The sequence below is a fragment of the Aquila chrysaetos genome, chromosome 20 (genome assembly GCF_900496995.4).
Source record: "Aquila chrysaetos chrysaetos chromosome 20, bAquChr1.4, whole genome shotgun sequence".
NCBI classification, from domain to species: domain Eukaryota; kingdom Metazoa; phylum Chordata; class Aves; order Accipitriformes; family Accipitridae; genus Aquila; species Aquila chrysaetos.
The window spans coordinates 10,239,927-10,265,347 of NC_044023.1; the positions used below are offsets into that span (position 1 = coordinate 10,239,927).

The 25,421-nt window shown below is 36.7% G+C and overlaps 1 protein-coding gene across 4 annotated transcripts; it reads left to right on the forward strand.

Annotated features, from left to right (window-relative positions):
• The first annotated feature begins 431 nt into the window (after positions 1 to 431).
• CCDC66 (coiled-coil domain containing 66) lies at positions 432 to 25,200 on the forward strand. Of its 4 annotated transcripts, none has more exons than XM_029996229.2 (19): positions 432 to 620; positions 1,889 to 1,953; positions 4,198 to 4,286; positions 5,154 to 5,571; positions 6,433 to 6,568; positions 6,740 to 6,843; positions 7,848 to 7,972; positions 8,773 to 8,937; positions 10,361 to 10,492; positions 13,179 to 13,432; positions 13,809 to 13,893; positions 14,720 to 14,881; positions 16,385 to 16,532; positions 16,984 to 17,106; positions 18,391 to 18,869; positions 20,258 to 20,295; positions 20,576 to 20,859; positions 21,348 to 21,475; positions 24,799 to 25,200. In XM_029996229.2, exons 3-19 carry the CDS (start codon positions 4,281 to 4,283, stop codon positions 24,880 to 24,882), a joined length of 2,871 nt encoding a protein of 956 aa, XP_029852089.1. In that variant the 5' UTR covers positions 432 to 620; positions 1,889 to 1,953; positions 4,198 to 4,280; the 3' UTR covers positions 24,883 to 25,200. The 4 variants fall into 4 exon arrangements, with proteins under 4 accessions (XP_029852089.1, XP_029852088.1, XP_029852087.1 ...); XM_029996228.2 differs by having other exon boundaries at positions 4,210 to 4,286; XM_029996227.2 differs by having other exon boundaries at positions 4,264 to 4,286.
• Positions 25,201 to 25,421: the final 221 nt, after the last annotated feature.

The following is a 25,421-nucleotide window of genomic DNA, read 5'->3' on the forward strand; positions in this document are numbered from 1 at the left end:
AGCCATTTCTTCCCCCATCTTCAGCCACACGCCCCTCTTCCCTACCTTGTATCTGCTTTGTCAAAACCACACCAGGAAAAAAAAAAAAAAAAAAAAAAAAGAAGGAAAAAAAGAAAGGCGAGGGAGAAGCAGCCACCCTCCTAGGAAAAGTGGCCGCTCCGGACGCAGCAGCAGGTTCGGACGCCGCAGAACCAACCGGGCCCCCGCCCTTCCCCCATCCGCTGTAGCGCACCCATCTTCTCTCCCTTCCCGCTCAACCTTCCCCCCGCCCGTCCCCCTTTCCCCTCCTCCCCCCGCAGCCGCTTGAGCGCCGGGGATAATCCCCCTGTAATTGCTTTGCACCCTCGGCGAGGCCGTCGGCAGCAGCGACGGGACTTGTGCGAAATCTCCCGGGCGTGGGACTCCATCCCCCACAACGCCTCGCTGCGGCAGACCCCGCAGTGTGCGAGGAGTCCATTGGCAAAGCCGCCGCTCCGCGGGAAGCCTATCGCCTCCCGGCTCCTTGTACGGGGCCGGGAGCCGCTGTACACAGCGGGAGAGGCGGCGGATGAGTGCTGCTGCCGTGCGTCTCCTCAGCCTCCGCCGCCCCGCTCGCAGCCGGGCAGAGCCATGAATCTGGGGTAAGGAGGGAGGGGAGGAAGGGACTCGCTGGGCTGGCAGCGAGAGCCACTCCCGCTGGCTGGGACGCGGCCCCAGCCCCTCACGGCTCGGGAACCTGCCCGGCCTTTCCCTGCGCAGCGGGCCGGTGCTGCCGCTCTGAGGGGAATCCCGCGGCCCGCCAGCGTTAAGGCGCTTAGTGCCTCGCGGCCGAGGCAGTGGTAACGGGAGCGATCTGCGTGACAAAGCCGAGGGGCTAAGAGACCCTTCTCTTGGCAGGGCCTCGGGGACGGGTCTGGAAATGGGTTTAGGCGGAGGAGATACTGGGAACACCGAGTTCCGCCGGGGCGAGAGGACCGCTTTCGGACCCGGCCGGTCGCGTTCCCTCAAGTCAGGGCAGCCCCCCCAGCGCGCGGGGGGGGGGGCGGACGGCGCCAGAACCCGATCCCCTCCCGCGGCCCCGCCGTTCAACGCGTCCTGCCCCACCGCCTCCTGCTGACACAAAGCCTCTGCGGAGAAGAATAGGTGCTGGGCTCGGCTTTGCTGCCGTTTGCTATTTGAACGTCTAGAGTTACAGCTTCAGGCGCTTCTCTGCTGCCGCGTTAATTAGAAAGTTGTTTGCGAGCTTTAGATGTGTTAGATTTTTTTTAAATTTTTTTTTTAATGAAAGCTTGAAGATAAGCGTTATTTTGAACATTAATTTTCATATTACATTTTCTTAAATTAACGCATGGAAGAAGGAAGAGCGTTTGGGTACTTTACACCCGTATACCTAAACACTAGCAACTTTTTTTTTTTAAAACCCTTGTAACAACGTTTGTTCTGTTTTAAAATGTGGACTGTTTTGCATGGAAGCACAATTAAAAGACTGTTTTGAGAATACAGCCCCTCTTTGTGATCAGCGCTGGCATTCAGGGAGACTTGTTTAGCATTTTTTTGTAGCGCACAGTTTATATCGTTAGATTAAATTCTTGAGGCGAGTGTATTGCTGTATATAACAATACAGAGCAGCACTTTCAGCGTGAAGATTTACTTTGTAACATGCAAATCCAGATTTTCCAGTATCAATAATAAAAGTACACCCTCTTCAAGACCTGTTGATTTCTTCATATTAAATAACTTCTCACAAATGTAGAAAGCTTGGGCTATGAAAGACCGTCTGGACCAACAGTAAATACAGTGTTGTAATTAAGTACAATTGTCCTTGTTATTAATGTAAAAATCTTACCATCATCAGATTACTTAATATTTCAGATTCCACCCCCTTCCCTCTCTCTCTCTTATTTTGCAGCGATGGACTGAAGCTTGAAACTGAAGTGCTGGGTGGAAAGCCTAGGCTAATTTTGGCTGCTTCTGGTATTTTTTTTAATAATTTATCTCAAGTAATCTTTAAAGCTTCTTGAAGTTAAACCTAAGATCCAAGCAACGTGAAACACAGCTTTATTGAAATATTCTTCAGATTAGGAAGAATAGTTATGCATTGTTATTTGGAACTCCTCTTAGTTACAAGCTTGATACTGAGCAGTAGGTTGATAATGAACTTCTGAATAGTCTGTCCACTGGTGAACAGCTGGCAAATAGTCTTGACTCTTTACAGCTTGTTTCTCCATTCATAACAAAAAGTACTATTATATATTGACTGGCATGACTTGATAATTTCTGTAACTTTATAGCATCTTACTTACCAAGGAAAAAGAGGCCTGCTTAATTTACACAGAATTACATCATTACAGTCACATGTCTGACTTTAAAGCAGCTTTAGTATTTGGCAGTTGATGTTTATAATTTTCAATGAGCAGTTTATTTAGGCCAGATCTCATTACTACCATCTGAAATAGACTTTTCCAGTATATGTTCATAATTAAGCATTAATAAATTCTATTTTTGTGATTTGTCAGACATAATGTTTCTATACAAGCACAAGTCCACTTTTCCTAACTTCCACATAGCAGTCAGGATACAGAAATTCTCTGTTTAATGCCCTCTAAATCATATTTCATTTTCTGCATTTACTAGACAACTGTGTGATGAGGCGTTATGGGGTATATTGAGTCAGTAAGGAATACCTTGCAACACCTCTGAAATAGCAATGCTACAGCTTTAACTTTTTACAGCCATAGTAAGCATCATTGCCTGGATAGGGCCAGTGTACATTCCAGAGTGCTCCAAGATAAAGCACTACCTTTGACTTTGAACTAGCCTTGAACAAGCAGTCTTCTCCAAGAATTAACATGTTTATACAACTGATATAAACAGCACTACCCTGAATTGAATTGTGTCAAAAAAATGCATCAAATTGTATTACTTCTGAATTTCAGTTTTCTGCACTGTCAAATATTGCTCACAGGGGCTAAAGTAGGATTGTGTAGTAGCTAAAGCTGCTACTCAAGATAGTTGTTTCTCTCTTACACAGAAAAAGCCCAAAGAAAGTAACCCATAAGCAGCACTTTGGCGTTCCACATTATGTCTCCCCACTGTGATGGCAAAGACCCTATTTATGTTTCTTTATCCTTTGCACAGAGAGGTGGTGTTTGCATAGCACGTAGAATCCCACTTTATTTAGTTTCTGAATTGCCAGAAGTGAAAAAGTGACTTTTACCTACTCAGATGAGGGTGGAATGCTTGAGAACCCAGTGATAAACATGGCTGCAGAACACCTTTAGTACTGAACCATTATCAAGATGTTTCCAGATTTAATGCCTGTCTCTGCAGGACAACAATTCAGCATGCTCCTAAATTTTAAAATGTTCATCTAGGTTGGAAATTATTAATAGTGTGGTTTTGCAGGCTTTAAGAACAGTCAGTGTTCTCCAGTATCTTTAATTGCTAACGCAAAAAAAAAGGTATAGTTGGTACTAGTGCAAAATGTGCAACAACCACTGCCAGAGGAATAGTTGCATAGTGCAGCTGAAGAAGCCTTGTTTCCAACAGATGTGTTCCACTAAAATATCATCCTACTGTTTTCTCTCCCTTTTCCATTAGCCGTATGTGCTATTTTCCATTGGCCATCTTGTGTTGAGTACCACATTCCCTCTATTAATCTATATTATAATATTCTTTATTAATAAAGTATTATATTAAACATAGTACTTAATATTATTTTTGAGACCACTACACCTCTTTGCATCCTGTACGATTTGGGTTAAAACACTGAAGAGTATGTCAGGGCATAGGTAAGGGGAACAATAATGGATGGTGTGATTACGCAAGTATTGTTTCTTTAGGCTATCAGCGATGGAGACAGATAACATCAGGTAGTAAGATGGGGTTGGATGCAGGGACTGTCCTGGAAGGATGTGACAGAGAAAGCAAACTGAAGAATCACAGTAAACAAACAATTGAAAATAAGCCATTACCACAGGGCTCTCTGAGAAACAATGAATAGCAGGGGAGGATCAGACTGGCACGATAATTTTAATAGATCTATATAAAACTGGAAATAGTTACTGAATATATCTGATCTTTTTTCCAATATACTCTTGAAGTGTGTACTGAAATTAAAATATATATATATATAATTGGGGCAGATGTTGTGGGGAAAGTACTTTCCCCCTGCCTTACAAATATCAGATGAATATAACAGTTTACTAATTTCTCAAGATTGTTTTTCAGGAGGAAGTTGTTATTAAATACTTCTTTCATATGTTTGTGTTTGTTTCCCAAAAGATAAATCAAAGCCTGCAATGAAGGTAAGTGCAAAAATGACTTTTTTGGTTAGACCACACAAATTAACTAGTCAGTTTGTTAACACAGAAATTTGAGAACACATTTGAACTGTCTAAATACTTGTAATCAATTACATTTGTGAAAAATAAATATGTACTTATGGGTCCCTTCCAACTTGAGATGTTCTATGATTCTATGATTTCTCAGGTTCATAATAGCTGTTAAAAAGGATGAATTAAAAGTTCTATGACTACTTCTACCTTTGCAAAATGCTTTAGTTTACTTTGCCAAGAAGTTACAGCAGCACAGGGAATCATCTAAATCAGAACTTTCAGAGACCTTAAAGTGATTCTGGTAAAATAGGGATGTGAAGTGTGTTTTACGTTCCAATTCAGTCGTATAGGTTGTGTCTGTGTAAGTAAACTGGAATGCAGTGGGTTGAGGAAGGAAAGAAGGCAGAGAAAGATCTCAATACATAGGAGATAATCAAGGACATTGAAAAGGATAAAACTTCAGTACAGAATGGAAAAATCAAGATTGAAATAATACTGACTGTATGGTGAAAACATACCTGTTTGAAGCTGGGCTTCAGAAACACCAAAGAAAAGCAGAATTAATGTTTATTAATTCTTCTAAATGTTATGCTACATAAAGTTATTTTTCATACTGTCATTTTTAAATACTCAAATTTAGGTGCTTTGTTCTCTTCCAGGGTATTCCTAGTACTCATGAAGATACTTCATGAATTTATACTGAGTTAGTTTCTATTGATGTAACAGAGAAGGAAAATGATGCTTAGTTTGCTTGTTGCTTCAATCTTGTTTTCATTTGTTACCCATGCAATTTTATTCCCTTATTTAATACATGGTGAAATCTTATTCCTTTAACAGATGGGTAATAAAGCCAGAGCACCTAAACAGGCATTGAGAATAAAGCATACTGGGCACGTTCCGAGGTCAACACAAAATGCTTGTATCAAGCAGGAAAACTTAACAAAACCAAGGAGTGAATCAAGTTTATCAATGACAAAAGGTGAAAAACTGCAAGTTACTAAACACTCCTCACATGAAGCCACAACTAAAGATCACTCTCTGATTTTCCAAAGAGATAGCACAGACAGATACCCTGATTCAGAGAATCCTAATGTTGTTAAAAAAAGTAAACAGAAACCTCAAAACCCATCTGTATCAGCTGAAGACTTAAGTTTGGTGTGTTTAACACAAGAACAGCTTCAAAAGATTTTGATGACTGTAAAAGAAGGAACTAGAAGCATCTCTGAGACTCATAAAGAAAAGCAAGAGGAAATGGGTAAGATGCCAACAGGTGAATGAGTTAGTTTCATGGAAACGGCAAAATGTGAAAACTTAACTTTGAGTTCGTAATTTAAGTTTATTTGCAGGCTGCAGAGATGTTACTCTTATGTTTAATGGTCTCAGATGAAATACTGTTTGCTATTGTGTATGTAAAATTGCCTGTTGCTGTTAGGAACCAAGCATTTGATAATTTTAACAGCAAAAACTAAGGATTGCTTGATAGTCTTCCAGTACTTTGAAGAGCAAAACAGCAAGCAGTTCTGTCAGTATTTAATGCAAAAAAGGAACCATTTTACACTGGGGGGAAAAAACATTGAACTGCACTGTACCATTACCATTAGGAGTTTGGAAAAAAACCAAACCATCCAAACCTCAGCTAGGCCCTTCTGGTTTTGTGAAGAGATGAGGTCTTTCTATGTGTCTCAGGAGCACTACTGCATTTTCCTCTGGCCCAAAGATGTACATGTATCTTTTTGCCTAACTGTAATATTACTGTTGAATAGTTTCTTGGTTGGTTTTGGTTTTTTCTCCTATTATTCTACTGAGAAGCCTAAGAACTATTGTGTATCTTCTTGTATTACATCCTTATTCCTGTTTGTGGACTTGTGGAGGTGGTCAGCTCTGCCACCAAGAATAAGACACACTGCAATTAAGTAGAGTCCCAAAGTCTGAGCTCTTAGCCATGTGAAGTTGTAACTTACGTGTCTTAACTATACAAGCAGGGCTGAAAATAGTTGTGTTAAATAGTGGGGAATTTGCAAGTTTCTGCTGTTCTCAAAGTATTTACTCTGAATAAAATTTAGTGATCATATGTATATTTATTTTTTTTTATATATATATTTATGCTTTACCACAGCTACTAATGAGGCATCAGAGGAAAACATTGTAGCATTGCTCCAAAAAGCTTGTGAAGTTTCATCCGTTCCAGATGAAGCTAACTCTGATTCAAGCCGGAAACAAGAAGCATATCTGCAGCCAGGACAGAAAGTTATGTACGTAGATCTGTGTTGTTGTTTACAAAAATTGTATTTCCACTAAGATTCATACTGTAGTTCTTAATCACAGTAAGAGTCTTTATAAATACTAATTAAAAAGTTACCTTCAAAATTAACAGATTAGCTTTTTAGGTAAAACTATTTTTTTTTTCCCCTCCTTTTCTCTAGAAAGGATTCATGGAAACCTGCTGACATGTTTAGTACCTTGGGTGAAAGAGAAGGGGAGAAAGCCTTATTAGAATTTAGAAAGACCCAATGGAAGAAGGAATTAGGTACTTACCATATACAGAATATATTTTTGATCAATTTATTACACTCAGGATGCAAAGAAACTTTGTGTTCCTTATGCTCTTTTAAATTTACTTATATCAGTGCAGTTGCTACAAATTGGAAAGTACAGTTTTATTAGTCTCCAAGACAGATTGAGATTCTTAAATTTCAAAATTTTATGCAAAGATGATCTATAAATTCTTGCAAAAATGCTTCTTAACCAAATAAATATTATCACAAACAAATATATTCAGTTATGTTTCATATTTTAGGAGGTACTTGCCACCAATTTTGTCACATTTTGCCAGTAGTTGATAGTGATTATCATTAACAAATTCATTTGTTTTTTAATGGGAAAAGTGTCACCCTGATCTACAAGCATGACTGAATGTATCCAGTTGCAATTTGAACTTGAGAAACGGTTTGCAGTCCTGCCACATCACCAATCAAGGGGAATCTCTGTCGAAAAATAAAAATGTTTAACACAGTAGTAAAATCTCTGACAGATGCTTTTTATGATTCACATGCAGGAGTGTTGTGTTTTGTTTTCAACTTGGGTGTAGACCATCTGGTTCAGGGTTTGATTCTGCATTGTCAGTAGCTTCCATGGATAGCTCCCTTGGTTTTAATAATATTACAGTAGTCCAAGACTGGTATAACAAAATGGAGAGAATTTATATACTTGGTTATTTGTTAGTTTTCCCTCTTTCCCTGGGACATTGTTAAGCTTTCGGTGTTTTGTAGACTTCTCAGAAAGATTCCCCAATTACCTGTACCTCTCTGGGCAGAGACTCAGCCACTGTCCTCTTAAGAGCAAAGTCACGTTTAGATTGATTGGTCAGACAATGGTGACTTACTCTTGTAATCCGTTTTACAATCAAAATTACAGGGTAGACATACATTGCTGCCTTTTTTTTTTTTTTTTTTTTTTTTTTTTTTTTTTTTTTTTGTTAAACTGCTACATGTCTGTATTAGGAACTCTTACTAGAGTTTGGTTTTTTTGAAGATGAACAGATAGCATTGAAGAAGAAACTGAAAGAAACTTTGGAGGGAGAGGTGGGTTATTTCTGTGAAAAACCTGGAAATAATAAAACCCATGAAGAGAAAGTGGAAACAGCTGACCCAGATAAGGTAAGGCTATCAATAAACACAGAAGAGCACACAGTTTCCACAGCACAGTTCCAGAACAGTTCAACTTTTAATTCATACAAGATGTTCTTTTCTGTACAAATCCAGGAGAATCCAATCTCAGTGGTCACTTTAAGCTCTTTCATGGCATGAATTGCTGCAACTCCCTGTTTCACACTTACCTATTGCTCCAGTTTGTAGCTTCACAAATTAAGATCTTTGTAGCATGAACAACCTATTCTTGTCCTTCCATGTTGATACCTACCTGAAAGGTATAAATCTTTTCTAGCTGTTTTGAGAAATAGTCTCAAATGTAATTCCTGGTTATATAATTATTTACATTGTTCTTGAGCTCTGAAATATATTTGATTGCTTACATAAAAATGAGCATAGCAATTTGACTTTAACCTGCCTTTTAAAAAGTCAGGTGTCACTCTGAAAATGCTGCGTCAGAAATATATTATACTCAGATGAGACTTCTCCAGAGAAATTGATTGCCGTTAAACAGAAGGTAGGGTTGTACCTGCTATCAGTTATTACAGCAAAACCAAATTGCTTTTTTGGTGGCTTATTCAGCATTCCTAGAAAAGTTACTACTCTGCCCTGTAAGAATTTATTTCAATCTACATAATTAAGAAATACTGGGTATGAGATGCTTAGTTACGAGTTTTGGCTGAAGTTTTAATGAACAGCAGCTTCTAGAAGTATAATTTACTTGTTTGTTATATGTTAAAGGCCATTTAATACAAACAAAACAGGTGAGCTAAATAAATCAAGTCTTAAAGTGGTCACTTTATTTGCAGCCAATGTTTCCAGCTGACTCAATTATTACCACTGAGGAAAACTCTGTCTGTACAACTGCTTTAACCACAGAGGCTAATAAAGTTCCACTGAATGTTTCAAGTGCTCCAGCTGGGCGGTCTTCTGATTTTGGTTCAGCTGTTAGTTGCTCAGCAATTGTTTTTGGGGTAAGATTTTGAAATGCATGCAGGTTTTTTTACTTATTTATTGACAACAGATGTCTATCTTCAGTAGTTCTTTTAAACCAGAAGAATTCAGTAGACCTTTTTGCTCTATCTAAAGAATTGTGTCTGAATGAATGTTTATCAGAATATTGATGCTTTGAAGACTGAGCATTTTCAGGGCTGATGTGAAGAACAGCACTGGAAGTGTGAGATGAAGTGTTAATTAGCTTTTAAGTATGCGTTTGTCATGGTTTAACCCCAGCCAGGAACTAAGCACCACACAGCTGCTCACTCACTTCCCCTCCCCCCAGTGGGGAATCGGGGGAAAAAAGTAAAACTCATGGATTGAGATAAGAACAGTTTAGTAGACAGAAAGGAAGAAAATAATTATAATAACAACAATAATAAAATGACAATAATAAAAGAATTGGAATATACAAAACAAGTGATGCACAATGCAATTGCTCACCACTCACTGACTGATGAACAGTTAGTTCCTGAGCAATTATCCACCCCCAAGGCCAACTGCCCCCAGTTCATATACTGGGCATGACATCACACAGTATGGAATACCCCTTTGGCCACTTTGGGTCAGCTGTCCTGGCTGTGTCCCCTCCCAACTTCTTGTGCCCCTCCAGCCTTCTTGCTGACTGGGCATGAGAAGCTGAAAAATCATTGACATAGTATATACACTACTTAGCAACAACTGAAAACATCAGTGCATTATCAACATTATTCTCATCCTAAATCCAAAACATAACACTATACCAGCTACTAGAAAAAAAAAAACTATCCCAGATGAAACCAGGACAGTGTTAAAGAAATAGAGAAATGGGAACCTATCAGAAGTACAAGACTTTAAAAAAAATACATTGACAGTAGAAGATTGAAGGAGTAGTTTTTGAGTTATTGCTAGTAGGCACTGATTGAAGTGTGGCACTTGTCAGATAGCATTGAAAGTTCCCAGTGCCACTGGAGTTTGTTAAATAATACAGATACCCATTAAGAAGCAGAAACAGAAGAATGAAGATGATAACTAGAATTTACTTGAGATAGATCACTACTAATTAGATCACGGTGCTGAATCTACCTGGAACACAGACTGAGCAGTGAACCATAGGAAGAAGGAAGGGATTTTTATTCATGATACATGTAAGTAAGGTTCTTTGGAGTGAGATGCTGATAGTTCCAGTTAGAAAAATATTCAAAGACTGGCTTATTTAGCATATTTCCAACTGAAGTACTTTTATGGAGTAGTCAGACACTTGCTACAGTTACAAACTTACATTCATTTTTTTGTGCAAGAGAACAGCCCAGTTATGTCTAGCAACTGAAGACAAAGTTTTCTGCCAAGTCTGTATTATGTGGCTAGACAAGGTACTGAATTTTTTGTACAAGGAAGAGACTAGCACTTATCTTATTTCAGGAAGCTGTGCCACGGGAACGACCTTTTAGTGCTTTGAAGCATGAGCAACAGAAGAAGTGGCTTGAAGAGTTGGACAAACAGAAGGAAGAAGCTAAGCTACGAAAAATAGAAGAAAAACTTAATTTATCAAAGGTATCTGTGGTTTAGAGGGACTTTTTGGAATGAGAGAAGTTTTCCTCTATGTTTTTGTTCTAAGAAATAAAAGATGAAATCGTAGACTTAATGAAGTAGCGACAAAGATGTAATTGCCTGCAGCATGTCCAGGTTTTCACCATATGTCCACAGGACAGTCTAATTGAACATTCAGCCAGTAGCTGTTCCAGTATTGTGGTGGCAGAGAACAACTACTGTGTGTCTGGTGTGATTTGTTAAGAGTGCTTGCTGCAGAGATGAAGACAGTGATATTACTATATTTTTTTTCTTTCCCACCATTGTGCAAAAGCACTAGGGTTTGGAAGGTGGTGTAGAGACACTGGCTAGACGCTTTGTAAAAAGAAATTTTCTGTAGACTACAGAAGGAGTGAGAAAAGACAAGGAAAGTTATGGACAACTACAGTGTGTCACAGTGGCGTTCAAATCCTGCTTCTAGAAATACTATTTTAATATGTGTACACGCATATGAAACTTCTTTAAACATTTACCCAAAAAGTATTGAAGAAAAGAGCCTTACCTTTTTTACCCTTTGGTTTTTCTAGGCTGTTGAATGTAGGTCTCTTACGCTGGATCTAGAAGGAAACTGTGGCCAGTATAATTGCTTTGCAGGTAGAATACCTGAAGAGGCTTTTAATACTGTCACTGTTGGCCAATTTGGTCAATATATCTTCTTCATACAGAAGATGACTTCTTTCATTTACATGTTACTATTTCTACTAGTAGTAGTTTTAAGGTCAGTGGAATACTCTGCATTCTTATACAGCCCAGTACTCATACGCTCTTTCAAAGACTCTTTGTCTTTTGAAGTGAGATTGTACTATTGCTAGGATCATGATTTCCAAATTACTGTACACAGCTTTAACCTTGGGATTATATCTTTCACCATGCATGAGATGTATTCACATCATGAGATGTTCTGTATTACTAGTGAACAAGAATCTCAGTTACCAAAACTTGATTGATACGAGTATTCATAGCCTGTGGCCTTCTGGATTAAAAGGCTACAGTTTTTACTCTCAACTGAAGCATTTACAGCAATTACACAATTCCTAGACACAAATTCTTCATTTTAATTCCACAGTTCGTAATACTAGAAGAGAGCTTTCCTACCCCCCCTCCAAAAAAAAATCCCCTTGTTGCCAAGGTTAGTTACATACCTACACACAACACAAGTCTTCATTTTCTGAGTTGTTGAAGTGATCAAATTTCCTTTATAAATTGACCTTTGTAACTGTGAAGGGAACACAGCTGTGAAAGGTTTCTTCATTAGCTGCCTTGTTTTTTAATGTGATAGGTGTGCTGTGGGAAGATGGTTGCAGTCACCAGTGAGTAATCTAACAATAATCTCACTTCCAGACTCTTTTTGAAAGGAAATTAACGTGCACTTAATCTCATTTTCTTCAACATGTTTTTTTTCAGGTCTTGTGTTATACTCTCAACCCTTCTGCATATTGCACCACAGACTTGCATAAGAATAAAGTAGATTTTCCAACTACTCTGATCTGCTTCTACATCACAGTGTTCAAAGGGAACAAAACTCAGGGAAAAGGAGGAAGAATAATTTGGATTCTTATTATTTGGACTATGGTTTTCTTGCTTCTTTTAAAATAGGTGTGAAACTTTTCTGACACAAGGGAATTGTTGTTTAAGTACTCCTGGGAAGTTTATTAGATCAGATTATGTTCATTTTTTTCCTGCAGAATGCAAGTTTGAGGCAGCCATTTTTCAGTCCCTCCAGGGAAACAGTTCTTCTTTTAGTCAGAAGAGAAAACCTTCTCAGTACCTATAGCAAAAACAAAGGGCCCTTAGGTAAAAATCTTTTATTAGTGATATATTGGAATGTCCCAGTTGCCAACACTGAGCCAAAAAGATAGGCCTGGGTGGTACAGAAGACAGACTTAAACCCAGTATGTCACCTCAACAAAAGTGCTAGGTACTTGGCTAGGATAGCAGTGGTGGCTGCTGTGGGTGGAAGAGATTTTGAAAGAAGGCTTATAATAGGCCTGTCTAGCTGAAAATAGAAAGTTAGAGTTTAATATCTCTGCCCAAAGCACATTAATTCTGCTACTGTCCAGACTTAAAATGGAGTGGGTAAATGTAGGACACTGTAGAAGGTACCACTTGTTCATGTTACTAGAGGGAATATGTACGTGACGGGAGGAGAGCATGGCAGAGTGGATATGGTACTGACCTCTCCATCAAGCAGTTCCCAGTACTCTTAGAAAAATTATGGAATGGAATAATAATTTAAGTTGAAAAAACAGTACCAAAAAGCCTGATTCCATGTTAACTTAGTTTTTTATTTTTCAAGGGTTTTTTTCACTTTCTAATTTTTGGGGTTTTTTTCTGAAAACATAGTAGCAATATGTTTTTGCTGACCAAGTATATGGATCAGCAGGATAATTTCTGATCTGACTTGCATATGAAGCAAAAGAAACACTTCTGTTTTCCTGTTTAGGGAATTAACTACATTTTAAGCAAAAGAAACACTTCTGTTTTCCTATTTAGGGAATTAACTACTGTCTGTATTGTAGCTCCATAACAGAGCTTTTCAGATGTTACTGTTGTACAAAATGTGTATTGTCTGTTTTGTTAACCGTACTTTATAGAACAGTGTAATTAAGCGCGTTTCCTTTTTTTTTGTTGTTGCTTCATATTTATTTAGGCTGAAGAGCATGACAGATGGGCAATGCATTTTGATTCTTTAAAGAACCACCTTAACACTAATGCACAACATCCCTTAAATGGAATGTACAAAAAGCAGCCTGAACGTCTTTGCCTGTCACCTGACCCTAAGGAGCTGACTGCTTTTATTCACCCTTTTTCACCTGCAGCTTTAGGCAACCTCATGCCCTTAAAGGTGGGAAATGCAGAAAAAGCTGCTAAAAACAGTGCTTCAGAACACAGTCAGAAAGTCAGGTGAGTGGACTTTGTAACGGTAATCATCTTCCCAGCCAGTATATTTCTGATGCCACCTCAGAAATTAAAAAAATAAATTTGCATAAGATTCTTTAAATCTGATATTTGGATCTTATTTATTTGGCTTTTGCTTTTTTCAGAAATACCTGTTGTTTCACTTTTGAAAGACACAAGTGCTTCCATTGTTCATTAATAAAATTTACTGCAAATAACCTTACTTTGTTCGTTAATAAAATGAATTTCATAATTGTAAATTAATTCAATGGGATAACCTCAATAAGAAAATATTACTTGAAATCTAACTGATCCTAATTAAGAAGGGATTTAAGATTATTTTTTAATGATTAAAAACATTTACATGTTTCTTTGTTCATAGTTTCCTCCGTTCAATGACGGCTCTGCTGGACCCTGCACAGATTGAAGAGAGAGACAGGCGGCGGCAGAAACAGTTAGAACATCAGGTAGACTTTTGTTTTAAAGCCTTAATGCTATTTTAATGAGAAGAAAGGATGAAAGGTCGTGCTCTCTCATGAATAAAGCATGAGATTTAATACCAGAATCCATTGAGGCACTTGACTCCTATGCTTCAGATTACATGTTTACAGTTGTTTAACAGTATTCCGTTCAGCTAGACTCTACAGTTTTCTTTTAATATTTGTACAGAGATGCATTTCTGTAACTGAATTCTTGCCTCAAAAAACGTACAGTACAGTCTTTAGAGCTCTTGCAGGTTTGTGTGCGTTTTTCTTCAGTCTCCCCTGTCATCAGGAGGACTGATACCCTGCCATGAATCTTTAAATTTTTATCCACTTTATTGTCATTTGCATAACTTCCGTGGCACTCTTAACTGAATACATATCTGCATGATGATGTCTCTAGCACAGTGTAAAGAAGTCTTAGTATAAATGTAAGGAGCCTGTTCTGGTCAAACTCTGCTATATCAAAATACTAGCTTAGAATACATAACATAAAAAACAGACCACCATTTCTTTACAAGAAAAATAGAAGCATTTCTGAAAACATAAAAAGCTACTTCTGTTTGTCTCTAAGTATTTCAAACAGCTTTATTGGGCTGGTGGTTCTGCCCACCCCCCCAAAAAAAGGAAGGCAGCTACCTCTCTTGTGAGAAATTAAAAGAAACAGAAGTGTTTGAAATAAATTGTCTTGATTTTTTTTTTATTCATCCAAATCTAATTATTATACATGTATATGGAAATACATGCATAAATAGATTACAATACCTTAATGTTTTATCTTTCAATTTTCCTTTTTTTCTGATGCTACTAGAAAGCAATAATGGCTCAGGTAGAAGAAAAACGGAAGAAGAAACAACTGGAGGAAGAGCAGAGAAAATGGGAAGAACAAGAGGAAGAACAGCGCCTAGCACGAGAAAAAGAACAAATGCAGAAGCAGTTTGAAGAAGACATGCTGAAACAAAAACAAAAGGAGGTGGGGTTTTTTATTTTCTTTAGTGCACATAGTTGTAATAATAGTGGGTTTTGAGGAAGATGGTTCTTGTTCTTCACTTTCAAAATTGTGTCACCTCGTCATTTTGAAAATGAACACTGTCTGAAATTTAGACATTTGAAACCAAAATCTGTTTCCTCAATTAATAAATTTACAACACCATACAAGTTTAAGGCAGGTTTCTTTTTTTGGACAAAGGCCTTTTCAGGAAGAGAAATGATAAGAACTGGCAAAAACTGAATTGTAGTTATAAGTAATGCAGAAACATGCATTTTTAGATGCAAATTTTAAATAAAAAAACCCACCTCAAAGTCTGTGATCCAATTATTGTTGTAACTTGATGCTTTTAAGGTGCTTCAGTACCATGAAGTTTATCTGACTGGATGTGCTTTCACTCTGGATTAAAGACTTTTCAGAATATAGTCTAGAAAAGGCATTTTAAAAGTCATTCATGTGCTAGAGCTTTTCCTCTGTAACTATTGCTGAGCTTTACATACTCCTTTCTTCTAAAAGTTAAACCAAAAGTACATTTTGACCTTTGGTAAGACAAATCTTGGATTTGTATACATTCTTACCTCTGTAGAAGGTTAAAAGCCTTGTCTGATGTTTTATTCTTCCTTTTGGCACAGTAGCAGCTATTACTGTTTGCTTCATATTTGAAACAGTAGCAGAATTTCATGATGTCATAAGATAGAGTGATTCCAAAAACACACCCTTCTCTAAAACCTGCAGAAATATGGATCCCTGATTTCTCTGCGTTTTCTGGATGGAAATGTATAGCATCTGCCTGTAGATGCTAGAACAAACTGGTAAAAAATTGGGCAAGTCATCTTTCTCTGTAATTGCTCAGCTCCTTCAAAACATGTTATGCTATCAGTTGTTCTTTCCACCTGCAAATGCCGTAGGAAGTGGGGATGAGATGGTAATAGCAGTTTGGGAAGGAGGTATTCCTTGGCCCAGTCTCTTCCTATGCCTTGAACCTGCTGAGTCTGGAAACTGTAACCCTCATTTTTAGGGATGCTCTGCCTTTGTTAGGGAGGCTTCTACTGTCTCCTTTCTGTAGATGTAGGAGGAAGGTGAGTTTTTTAATTACTTTTATTTAGGCTTGTTTTATTTCATTAAACCACATGATATAGGAATTCATAGATGGCTGAAATCAGATGGCATTTAGCAAAATATTAATTTATTAGAAAGGAGATAAATATCCAAATAACTTTGAGGATCTAGATGCTTGCTTTTTAATGCTAGGATTGAACATCTTTCATTAGCACAGCAGAGGTTCTGAATTTATCTTTATAATCATGATGCAATATGTAACATATAATTTTTTACTCAACTAGTTTTGGTTTTGTTTTTAAAAAAAAAAAAGCTTTACCCAAAATAAGAATATATGTAAACCCTGAGGATTAGATGGGGATAAAATAATCCTATTAATTTTATTATCAAAATAAATCATCACATATATTTACTTTTTTTTTTTTAAAGGAACTTGTGACTCTTAAAACAAATGAGCTCTATCAGACAATGCAGAAAGCTCAAGAATTAGCACAGAGATTAAAACAAGAACAGCGCATTCGAGACTTGGCTCAGAAGGGACATGACATTTCAAAACTTCAGAAGAATCTTGGTGGTGGCAAGTACAAGTCTTTTCATACTCAGTTTGCCTATTCCTTTGGTGTTTGCATGCAAGCTGTTCGTGGGTTTTGTTTTGGTTTTTATTCCCCTGTCTGCTTTTGGGTCAGAAATTGTTCCTTTGCTTCACGAACCAAATTTCATTTTGGCTTATTTACCTGTCAGAAAAATAGCGGTGTTAACTAATACGGAGAATATTGTATTTTAGTAAGCTTCAAATACTATATTACATAAAGGAAGAAATATAAAGATATTACCAGGAATGCATAGGGAATATTCAGACCTACGTGCTGTCGATTGGATTTCCAGTGAAAAAGGGAGAGTATTAGGATCTGAACAATAGTTCTTAGTCTTGCTTTGAGTTCTAAACCACCATAGTCTGATAACTTGATAGCATGGTTTAAATGGAACGTACATTACTAAGTTGAACAATTTCACTTACTTCTTTTTAGGTGATACAGAATTTGAAAATTGTAATACTGGCATTTCACATCAAAGTCATAATTTTTCTGATGACATTAAGAGTCACAGTGATGAGCAGAGTTCTCCTCGGAAAGACACTGCTGTACAGACAGGTATGCAGGCCTTTAAATTTAATTACTGTGATGTACCTCAAGAACGACAGAACAGTGTATTTGTGAAACTGAGCCAAATCACTGTCATTCACAGTGGAATAAAACTAGAAAAAAATACTTGGACAGACACAGTCAGGTTAGTATATTGCAATGTATTACTATATTCTTCTAAATAAATGGTATGTCTATATAGTTGTTACTTACCAGTTAGAGGTTCAAATCACACAGTCTGAAATATAGTGTTGACTTAGAGTCATGGTCACAAGCCATGTGGGACTCCATTTATTAAGGCATTTAAATATATTTGTAGTAGTCTTCAGTGTGAATGTTCACAGGTTTACATAACGTGGTTTGGTATTGAGCAGGGCTGGGTTCCGAGTGAATCCTTGAAAATATTGGCAGAAACATTGTCAATAATCACAGAATTAGAAAACTAGACTTACTAGTAAATGAGAGCTTACATTCAAATGTTTAGAAAAGCTTTCTACAATTCTTGCTAAATACCCAGACAGAATTGCATGCCCATCTAGACAGAATACTTTCCAGTCTTTATCTTGATTTCTGCATCACACCATTAAAAAACCCAGCTCAAACTTAGTCTGCAGTTATTAAAGTTGTAGATGAGGTGTGAATGAGCAGATTCAGTGGCAACTTACAGTCACTTTATGCCTTGTATTTAGAAATTTATTAGCTTATCACTTGTGAAGTGGAAGCTTTATTTTATTTCTATTTGCTTAAGCAACAATTAATATTTTTGGTTTTGACAGTGCTGGTAGAAATTTTACTGTGAATTTGGAGAGTTTACAAATTTGTAACAAATAATGTTTTTGTGTATGCCCCTTAGTAAAGAAAGAAGCTGAATTGTTAGTAATTTAAAAATTGAACAAAGTATTTCCATTGGAAGACAAGGATTAGGAAAGTAAGTTATTCCCAGTAGCACTGTGAGTATGACCAAACCATCGGCATGCTGAAAAACTAAACAGAAGCTGTGTTTTGCTCTTTAGCTTTGGGTACTATGACAGAAGAAGAATTACACATTTTAAAATAATGTTACATTTTACATAAATTTTGCTTTACAGTGACTTGATTTCATTCTCCAATCTTTTTTTTGCTTCTACTGGTCCTATCTATCCTCTACATCAAAAAGAAAAAAAAAAACATTATAAAACTGTAACGAACAATTTTTGAATAAAATCAGTAATGGTAGATTGAACACATACAAAAGTCAAACAATTAATTTGAATAGCTTAGACTTGGAGTTAAAATATAATATTTTTTTTTTAGATTACTTTAACACTTCAGAATACACTGAGTCAGCTGAGGGAAGAACTGTGTGTTGCGGATCGCCTGATATTTCCATAGAATATAAAGAAACCTCTAACAGCAAAAAGTACCAGAAGGAAATGCAGTGTATAGATAAAAATAAAATTTCAGGAAAAGAGACTGGTGGCATTTACAGTGATCTGTATGAACAATATTCAAGAAAAGAAAGACAAATTAAACCTTCAGAAAAATACAGCAAAAGACCTGACTGGAACATAAACAAGCCTGGGAAAAGATACATTCCAGCATCAGAAAGATACCCGAAACAGCTACAAAAACAAAGGGAAGAAAACAAAGTAAGACGACAAATGGAGCTGCTTCAGTTGGTAGAAAGAAATACACCTGGGAATCTCTGCCCAAAAAAGGGTGGTTATTCAGACAAGTCTCCTTCACCTCAGGAAGAAATAAATACGAAGAATAAGGGACATAGAGTCAGAAAGGTAACTATTTGGTCTTTAACAACAATGATGTGTATTTTTAAGACTCTTGTTCCACACTGTTTTGCCTGGATGGGAATTCAGTTATGTAACTCCAGCACTGAGAATTTTCCTATTACTATCCTTTGTGTAAGGAATGGTATTACAACATTGTTTTGTTCATCATGATCAGAAGAATATAGTCAGATTTTGTGACTTAGCTTTTACTGTTATTTCAGTCTTCCAAAGTGTTGATTCTCTTTAATTTATTCATTATAATTGATTTATTATGTAAACAGGGAGCTTGATTGAAAGCATTGTGCAGGATAGAAGGACATCATTGACTTGCCTTTTTTTGTCCAGTCGTTATGTTTTGGTGATGGTTCAGGTATAGGAGTACCTGTTCAAGAAAACAATTTTTATTTCTGCAAAGAATATGGATAACTGAGGATGTACTCTATTGTCATAGAAATGCATCCTTCTCAGTGGAGTAATTTCTTCTCCATTTGCAGTAAGCATGTATCAGTATAGCTTGTGGCTGGGAAATAAAATAATTTTCATTTAAAGAAATATTATAAAATATATTCATGCCTTCTCTCTCTCTCTCCCCCTCTCTCTTGCTTGCTCGCTCTCTGTATGTATGTATATGCATATGTACACATAAACACCTCACTTTCTCACACCTTCCGATAGAAAAAAATCTGACGTAGAAAAGGTGGCCACTTCGATTCTGTTTAGCCATTTGTTTACTGTGGCTACATACACATATTTTAGAAGCTGTAGGTATTAAAAAAAAGTATGTGAAAATACATAACTGTTCACATAGGTGTCTTTAAAGATTTATTCATTTGTTAAAGTGTGGTTGGTTTATTTGAGGTTAATGGTAAATCATAAGTTTTGTGCTTACATTACTGAAAGGTAAATGTTCAAGAATTTTGTACCTGAGAAATGGGCCAATGAATTTTAAGCAGATTTTTAAGATAAGTAAGCATTGTTTGATACCATAAGAAGTATGGGATACATTAATATTTTTCATTTAAATAGAAAACTTCTACTGACTGTATCTAGAAACATGACCTTTCCTTTAATAATCATTATCTTGGGCTGAACTTTTCAGGTTTATAAATGCAGTTTTCCAAGGTCATTGGAAAATATATATAGTATTTTGATAGTGCTTATAGCTGCCAAAGACATGGAAAATTGGAGTAAATCCTCTGGTAATTTGTTTAATTTAGTTCATAGACACTACAAGTCTCTTTATTGCAAGTCTTTTGATGAATACCTTTCTCCTGAACCCAGGTCAATTAGTCCTTTTGGAATTTCAGAACAAACTTTTCTTGAAAAAGGAAAGCTTTTTACTAAAAAACATGGAGCTTTTTATTTTACTTTTGACTTTCTTGGTTTTCTCCTAGGAAGAACAATTACATAAGAATCATATGAATGAAGAAAGGTACGTCAATATTCTGCATTAATGAAATGTATAAATACATTTATGGTGAAATACACATGCTTTTCTTTCCTGATTTTTAATTTTTTTAAAAAAGAATTTAGATGCATCTAATTGTCTATTATTAAAAATACACAAGACCAGACAAACTGCAGGTATAAAAGCAGAGTAAATGAGCAAAAGTCTAGTCCTGTGAGGATTCTTTGTCTCTACTATTTGAGAAAATTAATCACATTATTTAAGTATTGTTTGGAGCTTTTTAAACTGAAATTGTTTCATACAGATCTGAATCACCACCTGTTCCAGCAGTTAAGAACAGATTACACCAAGTACAACAAAACCAGACACATGCTTCTAATCTTCTGGTGCATAACAACAATAGAAGAGAGAAAAATACCAAGACAGATACACAGCAGAGGAGCTCACCTCCTCCTGTTACAGAAGCTGGAAGACCTCCCTCTTCACAATTTATTCCATATGTTCGAACAAATGAAGTATATTATCTTGATCCAGATGCACCAGTGACTAGACCTTCAACACATGACCCACAGTATCGACAGTTTAATGGTACTGAAATGTATTGTGAACTTATTCATGTTGGAGAGATGTTACAGTTATTTAGTTCAAAGTGCTACAATTTATACAATTTGGTATTTGTTTTTACTGAATTTTGCAGCAACCCATGTGTGTCACAGCACTGTACAGAAAGCCTATGCAACCAAATGATACTCTGTATAAAAAAAAAACCAAACAAACAACAACAACAAAAAAAACCCAAAGAAAAATTAAAAAAAAAAAAAACCACAACATTTCTTATTCTTTTATCTGCCTTTTTTCTCTGTTTACCTTTAATGAAGTATGATTGCACTTCTCTGGCATTTTGTGTTTAGATTTGGGTTTAGGAATCTTAAGTGTTGTTTGACTTAAAAATAGTGAACATAATCTGATAGCAACCAAAACCTGATTTTCACAAGCTGTGAAAATCTACTGCTTCAAAATTAAAGCAAAATTGATAAAGAGTATTGTTAACTGATTTGATATACATTTACTTTTAGATTCTTACCAAACACCACGACAGATTTGTAGCTCTGATCATGTTAGAGATCCTCTTCTAAATCCTGATGTAGTTAAAATCAGAGAGAGACAACAAGCAATTCTCAAAGGATTGTCAGAATTACGCCAGGTAAGCCAAAAGTTACTGGCTAAACATGTATGTGTATATATATATATACTAAAGTCAAAATGAACATTGCGGACTATTATTACATAGTTATAAGCGTTAGTCTTTAAATCATTTTTCCATCATATATGATTAAGTTTTGGGCCCTGCCCTCTACTTTTGTTCCTTCTTACTAATTTTGTTCTTCATGCATTACTTCCACCTTTGGACTGTCCTTGGAGAGAGACTATGGACTCCTTAGTCCTTAGATTAGCTATGAAACAGCGGAGTACCTGAGAAAACTTGAAACCAAGAGGAGTGGCTTGGTTTAGTCTCCAGGTTTTGTTAGTTAGGGTTGCCTATAGTAAGACTGTTGCAATTTCAAGGAGGAAAAGAATAGTATTTTAACAAAACACTAGAACCCTTGTTAATGAAATTTCACTTCTGCATTTTATGGGTAAGCCAGTCATGCATGACAGAGCAGTGTGGTTGGTGCAGAAGAGTTACTGGGGTGGTACTCATGTGTCAGTCCTGAAAAAATACTGTAATTTGCAAATTTGAAGTGTCAACACTTAGAAAATCCTTCCAAGATAGCTTTTCGTTGACATGTAAAAATCAGGATTTGTCAATCAGCCAGATTTAGTGAGTGGATGTAAAATGAAATTTAGTTTAATACTACACATGCACGAGCTCCTGAGACAAAAGCCTGTGTATGTTTGTATACATTTTCTATTTGCAGTAAGTTACTGGTAATGATTAGATGTACAGGATTGCCAGAAGGATTTTGAATATGGTGAGACTGTCTTTAAGGATCCATGTTGCAGTAAATTAACGAAGCACAAAAGATTATAGCTGGTAACTGAAGTTACATATTTTCCTGATTGGAGTCAGAATACCAGGAAAAATAGTCAGACATCTAGTTACTATTAAAACATGAGTGAACTGGATACTCCACCTGTTGGCAACAAGGTGTGGCCCATAGCAGATTCAAACCGCAGGTCTGGACAATCACATGAACAGTTTCCTTTTATACTTCTAAATGGCCTGACAGGGGACTGCAAGACAAAAAAACCCCACATTTACTTTTAGGTTTGCATTTCATTCTTGAAGAACACTAAAGATAAATATGTATTAGTATCTTCCCTTGTTTTTGAATGGCTCCATACTAAAAGTACTTTTTTGCTAGCAGCACTATTTATTTTACTTTGCCTTAAGGGAGAAAAATTTCATAAATTATGAAAATAAAGGCAAGAAAATCTGACAGACTTAAGTACAACAAAACTACCAGTAGTTAATGCTACTAATTACTGCTGGGCTTTAGAAAGACAGAAGTTCTGCCATGCATACATCATGCTTCAGTAGTAGGTAAATTCCTTGTGCAAATGAAGGGTCATGGCTCAAGCTGTGACCCAACAACACCAAAAGGTTGCCAGTTTCTAATGGCTTCCAGATAGGTTTTACTGAATCTGGTCTTCCCCAATGCTCATTGACATTTTTTGTTAAATATCTACAGCTGTTAAGTATCTTGTATTCAGGCTTCATTTGTCAGTGGTATTTTGGTTAAGAGTGAAGCCAGCCTCAAAGCATAATTTGATCCTTGTGCTTGCTGAGGTAAACAAAAGCCATGGGCATTTAAAGAGGTTTAGGGTGATAATACCCCTATTGGCAAACTTAAGAGACAAGAGCTTAGGGACATTTTTGATGCATAGTATATATTCAGGTCTTAACAGTGGCTAAAAACTATTGCTAAGGTTAGTCTTTCTATGGACCTTGGTTCTGGAAGAGAGTTAACTTAAAACATGTAGACTTCTTTTTTAAATATCCTACTAGCTGCAGAATGCATTTAGTATTTGTGAAAAAGAAGGGCCAAAGTTTAAGAAAAAGGATAAAAACTCCAGCTACAGTCAGTACATACCAGAGCATCTTACTTTTACTAAGGCAATAAAACCACGTGCCAACATGCTGTAGCCTATAATGGCTAAGTGATCTTGCCAGCCACCAGCAGGCTGTCCAAGGACAGGCAAAGAAAAAAAAAAAAAAACCTCACTACTTGTCCCTGTGTAGATATTTCACATTACTTTTCTCTAGGCCCTTTTTATTACCTTTGCAAACTATGTGATAGACTTTGTTCCAGTTTTCAGTGTTACTTGTTTCTCACCTTGGCTCTGGGTTGGCTTAGGGCAATTTATTGCATTAGCATGTTTTGTAACACTGTGAGATGCAAAAAACACTTAAAAGTAATTACTGACAAAGGGACTGAACAAGTCCCATGACCCATTAATAGAAATAGCAGATACTGTTGATCAGTGAGAAGGCAATTCATCAAGTGATTGAAAATAGGCAGTTGCTGATTTTGGAAGGATACAAAGTGAAGCCTTAACAGGCTTCTTTTCTTTGCTAACTAACCAAAGCCAGATCTGCAGGACTTCTCTCCCCTTCCATGCCACCAGGAATGCCTTGTCTAAATTGTTATAGTACCTGCTGGCTTGCATTAGGTCTATACTGAGCTGTGCCAGCAGCCTATAACCCTTATCTTTGAGACAGGTCTTGTAACTCTGAGGAAAAACACTATTGTAGCGGTTCCTTTTTTTTTTTTTTTTTTTTTTTTTAGCATACTTCCTTGGTGCTAAATTACTTCTGACAGGTCTAAAATGGATGGAGACGAAGGGGCCAGATCTATTGATATGTACAAGCCTATTAATTACAGTAAAAAGACTTATTTTAAATTTATGAAGGTACCTGACATAGCTATATCATGTATTACTTATCACATGGACAAGGATACACTTTCCAGGAGTTTTTTTTTTTATCGCAGGCTTTTTCCATTATCTAGTACTTACAGGAGCCATTAACGAAGCAGGAGCCTTTTACCTTTTGAGAGTAAATATGCCTATCCTGAAAGGTCTGACACTGTTCTAGTTCAAATGATAATGCTGTCCTTTATTGTAAGAGTATAATTTACGTTGCCTAACCCATCAAGATTTTGGGTTCAGCTTCATACAAGAGTACGCTAGAATACTACAATTGTAGTGACAATGCACAGAGGAGTGAACAAGTTAAATTTAATACAATGGAAAAGTCCTTTTTCCTCTGCATAGTCATCCTTGGAAAGTGGACTGGCTTCCACTTCAGTCACACTGCAAGTCTTTTACAGACAACAGGAAATCTTGAGTTCCCTCTCTACTGAATGTATTACATTGTACTGCTTTTTTTTAAGTCAGTCATATATTTAAAAACCATCGAGCCTTAACAAGTGAATTGTTTTAAAATATGAAACAGTGACACTTTATTAGTTGAGGCTGCACGAGGAAGACAGAACATTAACATTTATATTCCATTTGTTTCAGGGCCTCCTGCAGAAGCAGAAGGAGTTGGAGACTGCTCTGATTCCCACTATAGCACAAGAAGAGAACTTTATTTTGCCATTTTGAGGTACACATGAACATTCTGAATTCTTAAAATGTAAATGCACAGCACTTTGCTACTGTAATTAATTAGGAACCATCTCTATCTTTTTAATGGAAGACTTAAATTATGTGAACTTTTGACAGATTACAGGGTCATGTTGCTTTTTATATTGAAGATATATTAAACTAATGATGGTGTGTCTGTTTAGAATGGTCTTCATGCTACCTGAAGACATAGGTCCATTTAATATAAACCACCAAAACACAGTATAAAAATGTTACATGGGGTTTTTTTGTAGAACTCAGTGTATGTATTTTGATAAATAAAAAGATTAAGATGTATTCCAAGTGGCTTGGGTAGACTTTGTTGGTATTTTTAACTATATGAAACTGCTTGTACTTAACTATTCAAATAGGTTTTAGGCTTAGACAATGCATATTAACTCAAGTAATCCCAGGTTCTAATACCACAGAAGTGCTGACTATAAACTTTTCCCCCCTCTCAATTAAACCAGGATAGCACCACTTAATAGTACAGTGTGCTGGGCCCAAGGCAGTAGAAC

Excerpts from the sequence above, each read along its gene's own strand:
- CCDC66 (XM_029996227.2), top strand. Across the intron at positions 6,569-6,739 it reads CAGCCAGGACAGAAAGTTAT|AAAGGATTCATGGAAACCTG; the intron begins GTACGTAGATCT and ends CCTTTTCTCTAG. Across the intron at positions 17,107-18,390 it reads AGACACTGCTGTACAGACAG|ATTACTTTAACACTTCAGAA; the intron begins GTATGCAGGCCT and ends TTTTTTTTTTAG.